At 36.8% G+C, this 7,950-nt stretch overlaps 1 protein-coding gene across 1 annotated transcript; it reads left to right on the plus strand.

Moving 5' to 3' along the window:
- Positions 1–300: 300 nt before the first annotated feature.
- Positions 301–6,312, plus strand: gba3 (glucosidase, beta, acid 3; the record flags this gene model as incomplete). The annotated part of the gene is given in 9 exon segments (XM_086166189.1): positions 301–388; positions 1,374–1,584; positions 2,108–2,571; positions 2,574–2,816; positions 2,819–2,895; positions 3,572–3,695; positions 5,962–6,076; positions 6,078–6,160; positions 6,296–6,312. Coding segments are annotated over 9 exon segments (1,422 nt in total), but the record flags the coding sequence as incomplete, so codon positions are not given.
- Between the last annotated feature and the right edge of the window lie 1,638 nt (positions 6,313–7,950).

The raw sequence follows: 7,950 nt of genomic DNA on the forward strand, positions 1-7,950 counted from the left end.
TGTTGTGACCGAATCAGCGCAGGGCAGAAGCCAATGTGCTGCATTCATGTTCCACTCGTACACAAAATAATACTCCACGCCGTTGACATTCATGTACAGTACTTTGAATATCATTAAAAACAGTAATACAACAGTAAGCAATGCTATGTTGGAAAAATGTTCTTAATACATTTTAGAAGCGTATGGGGAGTAGTAAAGTGGCGTTTAAATGAACGAAGGAGAAAGCGTTTGAAGACATCCAAGTAGTATATTTTCCCAGTTTATCAAACGCCACACATTAGACCAGTTCCTGATTGTTAACTTCCCACGGAGCTTTTTTCAAATTTCGTGTTAAGTGGGATTCTTGACGTTATTGCGGTCGTTTTAAAATACTTTACGGACAGACATGGTGAGGATTTTACAGTTAACCTTATAACACCCTGCTGTGTCCACATATAAACATGTTACCACGTCACTGCGTTGAAAGAGGGAATGGCTGCGTATATAATAGAAGATATGAAAACCTCCAGGCTCTATAGTTGTCGTTTTTCTTAAGATAATATTTCCACAAGGTTGTAGTGAATTACGTTTTTTATTGTTGTGTCTAATCTTGTTTCTGATATGGATGGGACTTTTAAGTGCGGAAGCCCAAAGATTTCTGTATGCAGTCATATCATATTTCATAATTTGATCTCGGATTGTTTCACTACGATCTCGAAATGATTTCTGTGTTTTTTTTCCTGAGACAAGAAGATCATTTTCTCAAGATGATTCTATAATAAAACCTCTTTTCCCGAGATAGTGATTTGATTAATTTTAGGTACAGAAACAATTACAGTAACTTGGTGAATGACATAATTATACACGTTGAGGTGGAATTGATCACTTTATCAGACAACATAGACACATTGTTTAATGTTCTTTGGGGATCATAATGTCAACTATTCTAACATAATTACACACTAGTTCAATTTTCCCCATATTTCAAATTAATTGTCATTAATGGTGGAAAATTAAGTTCACCTACAGATCCTATTGACAAAACTGTCCCCAAAACACTCATTGTTTTTTAAGAAAACAAATTAAGATCTTAAGATGACAAATCCAATGAACACTTTGTCTTGAAAAGCAGTGTAGATTATTGATACGTGTATGATTTTTTGGGTCCCGTAAGCAACCGTCACGTTACAAATAGAATAAGGTAATTATACATACAAAGTAATTGTATTGGAAAATTTTCTGCATATTCTGATACCACAGAAAACTGAAGACAATTGGGGAAACCTATAAAAGCACTTGTAAAAAAAAGTCACACAATTTTTTTTTTTTTTTTTTTTTTAAGTGAACTTGCTATATTTTCACAAAATGGAAAAAATCTCTGTGCGTGTTTAAAGGTGTCTGGCAGGCTGATGGCAAAGCACCGAGTATCTGGGCCACATTTTGTCATGAGAAAGGGAATGTGCTCAGGGACCCGTCTGGAGATGTTGCCTGTAACAGCTATGAGCTGTGGGGGAAAGACCTGGAGTGCATCCAGCAGCTTTATCGTTTTTTTTCACTCTCCTGGGCCTGCTTCCTGGCTGACGGGGCCATGAGACATATCAATCACAGGTATTTCCATATTATCCCTGAAAGACATGATTACATACTATAGATGGTTTTATTTTGTTATTACTGTACGCGGTGTGAGCAGTTATTAACTTGTAATTACTGGTCTAACTGTAATATTGTTTGGTAAGAATGGTGATACAAAAATGTTACTGTCTGGCAACAGACATATCTTTGTCAAACTTTTTTTGTTCTTTTGTAAAACTTAAGGTGATAAAACTTTCCTGTTTTTCCTACATAATTTCACTCAATAAGAAGAAATTGTTTAAAAAAGTTAAATGAAACACTGGTTACATAGCTAATAAAATTAAATATCATTGCAGACTTCCTAAAATAAACCCCTACTGACTGGTTCAGGAATAAAGTAGTTCATCCATGTTTGCAAACTATCTTTAACATGATATTTCTCAACTGTCTGCAAATACAGTAATTCCTCTCAATATTTAAAATGGACATTCCAAATCCAAATCCATCATATCCATTCTTGCCTTATACTGTCTACTTCTTTGTTGTCTGTCTGGCCAACAGGCATAACGTATTACAACAAGGTAATTGATGATTTGCTGGCCTCTAATATATTATCTCTGGTCACACTTTAACACTTTGATCTGCCAACCAAGGGGGCTGGATATCGCCAGGTATTGCATTGTTCTTTGAAACCTACACAGTTTTCTTTCAAGACATTCGGTGACCGTGTCAAACTTTGGATCACTATCAACGAAACATGTGTATGTGCTAAACTGGGTCATGAAGATGGCATCCATGCTCCAGGGTTTAAAGAGACAGGATTTGCTGCCTACCTTGTAGGCCATAACATGCTTTGTGCCCCTACAATGGCCTGGCATAGCTTTGAGTCCCTCTGCAGGGAAAAGCAGGGGGCTTCAGTCTCATTGGCCATCAACAGTGACTGGCTTGAGCCATTATGCCCAGACTGCATTGGAGATATCACTGCTGTGGAACGCTATCTTGCATTTCCACTTGGACGGTTTACTGGCCAGTGTTTGTTACGGGAGATTATCCTGAAAAAATTAGATCAGCCATTGATCCCCAAAGCAAGAAGCATGGATACAGTGGCAACTTGAGACAACCCTCATTCTCCAAAGAACAACTTCCTGTTTTGGGGACCCTTGACTTCTTTGCTTTGAACTATTGTACATCTTGTAAAGTCAGGTCAGGAGTTAATGGCAAGCGGATTTTGTCCAGAAGGAATGATAGAAATGCATTTGAAGCCTTCTGTCATGGCCTATCTCTCGAGTTTTCTGGTTGGCTGTGGTACCTAGGGGCTTAAGACAACCCCTCAAGTACATAAAGGTAAAATCACAAGGCATGAATCATTACATGTTAAAAATCTCAAATATTGTTTGTGATATTCCTTCACTGATGTGTTTCTTTTTTAGACAAATTGTCTACCTTTCATAACCATCAAAAATGTGCAAAAAAAAGCAAGAAAATATATGCCACAACCAAGTTTCTTAAAAAGGCAGAAAGGTACTAAGGAATATTGCATGTAATGAAGGTAGGTTTTTGGTTCTTTAGCGTGCAGGCTTATTTACATCAACAGATCACACATTCTCACCTTGTAAAACACACTCGAATGAAGTCCTTTGACAGAAGTTTGTTACAATGTCTCTTAGCTTAAGCCTGAGTTGACAGACAAGCTGGCAGCTCTCGTCAACAAACTGCGAAGAGACATGTGTTTTGTTTTGTTTTGTGCTATTGATTTATGCCGTAATCTTCTTTTAACACCTACAAAAACACATTGATACTTCATTAGTGCTGTCACACTGAGTGAAACAGTTACTTTGCCGAAAAGTGTTTGCAAACAAGCAATTTCCTGCTGCTGTGACTTGTCACAGTCCATTAGTTTGAGCCTGGCATTGTAGTAATGCAGCTAAATGGCACACTTTAGACCAATCTGTCTCCCTGCACCATGAATGACAGCCGAGATCCCCTGTTTGATGATAATATTCACCCCTTGACTTTCCAGGACACTTTCAACAATCCAGTAGTCTACATCACAGAGAATGGCTTCTCACAGGTGGGACCGCAACAAATGGAGGATGTTCAGCACTCTTGATTTTATAAGGACACCATCCTCGAAGTGGCCAAAGGTAATATTTGTGATGGCTCTTAAAAGTAAACTAAAGCCAGTCAAGAAATGATAACTTCTCGCCTATTTTTTTGCTTGATTTATTTGTTCAAAAAGGATTATCCATCTTAATAATCACCAACATGTAAATAAGCCATTGTTAGCCAGGAGGCTAATTTTGAACTGCAGTCCTTTTCTAGCAAAGGTAAACAGACTCAAAACAAAACACAATAGACAAGGCATCAAATTAAGAGGCACTTGACTAAAACCAGGCAGTAGCCTCAGCTGACTCAAGACTATAAAACAAAAGCAGTCATACAACCACCATAGACAACAGGCAGAGCACTCAACAAACATCGTACAGCAACATATTGTGCGTTAAGGCAGCATAAAGACAACATCGGGTCAGCCGCAGAGAATATCCTCAGTGAGGGTGTCTAGTTCATGCAACTAATGAATGTTCATGTCTCACGATTTTGAAGCAAGTTCTTAAAGTGTATACTGAATGTACAAGATGTACAATTACTGATCCATTGGAATTGAAAGGGTGGAAGCTCTGGCAGAGAAGCACAGCTGACGAAAGGAACTTGGCCTAAGAGGGACTACACTGTCCCTTCTCAGAGCAGACCAAAGAGCTCTTCTGTTGCAATTTTTATGCTTTATAAAACACAAAGTGATGATGGTGCCTTGCAAGTAACAACTTTTTAATAGCGAGTATTGGTGTGCTGATTACATTTTTGCCAGCTGAACATGTTTTATTTATCAAGTATGTTGCAATGATGATTGAACCTAGATTTTCTATCCAAAATCTTGTGAGCTTGCATTTAAAATGAAAGGACAGACTTTAGAACTGCACCGGCTGACTTGGTGCAGCTTGACTAACAGTATCTTAGGTGAGGCATGCTTTGCTTTGCCAAAAAGCTTTGCTCTTGGTATTGTCAGTTCCTTATATAGCTAGAATTTGACAGATTGCATTTAGTTACTAACATTATCATTTTTCAAGATGCATTTCAGTCTAGGATAAAACCAAGATGTTTAACATGTGACACTGTTTAGACACATGACACACAACTATGAATCATCAAGCCATTTATATGCATGTACCATTGTTTCACTAAGTTTAGCAGCTGCTTATGCTTTGTTTTTTGCATGGACAAAAATGACTGTACCATCAGCGTACATTGTTACCGGTACCTTATACCCTGTGCATACTGATGGGAGATCATTTACATGCAAACATAATAAAAATTGGTCCCAGTGCCGATCCATGGGATACACTTTTCATTTCATTTTTCGAGGATGATTATGTTTCGCCATTCACCCTTATTTACTGAACTTTAATAAATAGGATGCATTGTAGGATAAATTGAAAGTAGTTCTATTGTGAATGAATATTTTGATGTTTCACATTATCAAAAGCATTTTGGAAGTCTAACACTTTGAACAACACTATGTTTGTCCAATACAGGTTTGATATTTTCCATAAAAAAGCTGTTTATTATCTTTGTGGAATGGCTGGCTTGAAAGCTGAATTGCATTGAATTGGAGGTGTTGTGAAAAAGAGTTATCGTAAAGATGATTGGTCAATTGCCCAGTCACCCATTTCTCCGAAATCTTATGACCGGTAAAATACTGATATGCCTATGATCATTTGTATCAATTTTATCCCCTGCTTTATGGATTGGCACAACAATAGGTGACTTACACTCCTTTTATGGAATTTTCCTTTTACTAATAGAAGCATTCATTTTTGAAGTGAGCAGACTAGTGAGGGATGCAGCATGTTTCTTTAAAAACATTGAATGTAATTCATATACTGTACATCATTTGATTTAGATTGTTTGATAGGGTTTTTTTTGGAATTAATGTTGGATTCAGGGATCTCTGTGAGAAGAGACCGGCTATGGAAGACTAATCATTTAGGAGTTAGGATGCCTAATTTGCTTATCATTTATTGTCATCTTCACAGAATTTACAATGTGGATAACAATACATCAAAATGAAATACAAGACAAACGTAAGCATCAATTAAAAGGACAAAGATAAACAATTTTTTTTGGTTTCATTATTAGTCTTATTTATGCTGCTGATATATGTAGTTGTTACCATAGATACAGGGAAACAACAGAAGGTTTCAGCAGAAGCTGACTGTATATAAATCAATGCAAAGGAATAATTGAAAATGTTTTTGTCTCCTGTTTACTGAATAAATCTCTATTTAGAAATGATGGTTTTGTCAGGGTAAGAAAAAAAAAAGCTTTTCGTGTTTCTTCGCTGTTGCTCTACAGCAATTGGAGAAGATGTCCGAGGATATTTTGCGTGGTCACTGCGCAACAACTTTGAATGTGCTGACGGATTCAGTGCACGTTTTGGATTGTTCCATGTGGACTTTACTAGCACAGATTCGTTAGTCTGCATACCGTTCTGGATGGAAGTTTGTGAAGGTCATCGCCAAGTACAAATCCTCACTGATTTGGAAAAATCAGTGTATATGTTTTCAATGCAATGTAAAATAACTAATGGGAAAAGCATCTTAAAGCTCTTAAAATTCACTTCAAAAATAACCAGAAGAAATATTTTATTTGGCTTGCCTGACTAATGTCTCTGATGTTACTTTTATAGTTTTCAACATTCAATGAGCTCCAGAAAGAACACACTTAACATGTTTTTTGTTATGCAGAAACCAACAAACTGCATGTTGATTCCCTAAATCTGGTCCAAGTGAATTTAAACTAATGCCTTGGTGGTAGACGGGAAGACTCCCGGCCTGAAAGAATGCTCTGGAATGTCAGATAGGATGCCAGCTGAAAGCAACAGATGTATTATCGCAGCAAGAGAGTTCAGTGACATGTGTGTTCCCTGGTCAACTGTGCAAACTTTGACACAGAAAGGAATGAGGTGAAAAGCCTCCCTGTGGCCATGTTTGAAGTTTTTGTCCAGACTGCTGAAAATGGGATTAACTCTGTGGAGGGCTGAATGCTGGGTGGTTGATCTGTATTCCTTGTTGTTGTGGTTCATATGTGTCTCTGCTGATGTGTCACATTGTAGAATTATCCTCAGTAATTCCAATTCAAATATTCATAAAGTTCATCTTTGCTCCCTCAAGTAAACAGATGTTTAATTCAAAGCTGATGAGTTTACTTGTTTATGAACCTATAGTGCCATCTTGTGGCAATAAATAAAACTACAGCGCGGTGTGTATCACTTGAACGTGATATTACAGCATGCCCTGCTTTGACTAATAAAATGTATCCTGTTGATATTACAACCAAAGCAGTTCCTTAACCATAATACATCATATATTTAACACAATTAATATTTATGCTCTGATGTGTGGGAGACTGTCATTTATATTCAGTGTTGGGAAGCTTTGTTTGCATTAATAAGCAGTGTATCGTGACATCCAGTTGGCTGTGCATACTATTTTCTACAGATGTGAATAATACCCATGTGGCCCTCCTCCATCTATGTCAACCTGCATGAGATTCTCCTCTGTCTTATGATGAATAACAAGCTATTGTGGAACTATGAATAATCCCACTGTCTCTCACATTAGAACTTCTTTGCCAGCTGCTTTGAACACACATTTGAACCAAATCTCAGTGTTCCAGTGCTGATGAGGTTCACTTGATATCTTAAATGTTTCATATTTGCTGCAATCCGTGGAGAATAATGGGGAACACACACACAAACCCAAAGTGCTGAAAAAAACATGTTACATCTTGTTGGATAAATAATACTCTAATACTTAATGATACAATCCATATACATAGAAGGATGGGAATTCCAAATGTTTCAAGTCCTGCCCTCCCGCCAGCAATTATCAAGCTTTTTTTGGGTGACTTAGTATTTGTTGGCAATAAGTTTGTATGTTTATAAGTTGAAATATTAAATGAAAATATCAAAAAATATTAAATGAAATACATACTCATCGAAAACTCTCAATGTGTTTTTTTTTTTCAACATTTTTTTATTTAAGATCTTTTGGAAGACTGACTTTCGTTTTGAAGTCTTCTCTAATTATTGTAGCAGAAAAATACTTTTTTTAAAGACCTTAACATTTGATTCTTTTAAAATTATGTGATAACTGCAGTATTAATGTCTTTTTGCCTCCGGGTCTCCCAAACCCCACTCTGTTTTTAGATTCACAAAGATACTGTAAGCTATATTGCTGTATTTTTAAAATACCTGAATTTCAGACTAAATGTAAGGTTTAAACATGGAGATCCTAAGAATTCATCTGACCTTCCCACTCATTCAGAATAATATATGAATTA

Source organism: Fistularia commersonii, chromosome 19 (genome assembly GCF_037954325.1).
Source record: "Fistularia commersonii isolate RoL2024-O1a breed Wild chromosome 19, RoL_Fcom_v1.0, whole genome shotgun sequence".
NCBI classification, from domain to species: Eukaryota; Metazoa; Chordata; class Actinopteri; order Syngnathiformes; family Fistulariidae; genus Fistularia; species Fistularia commersonii.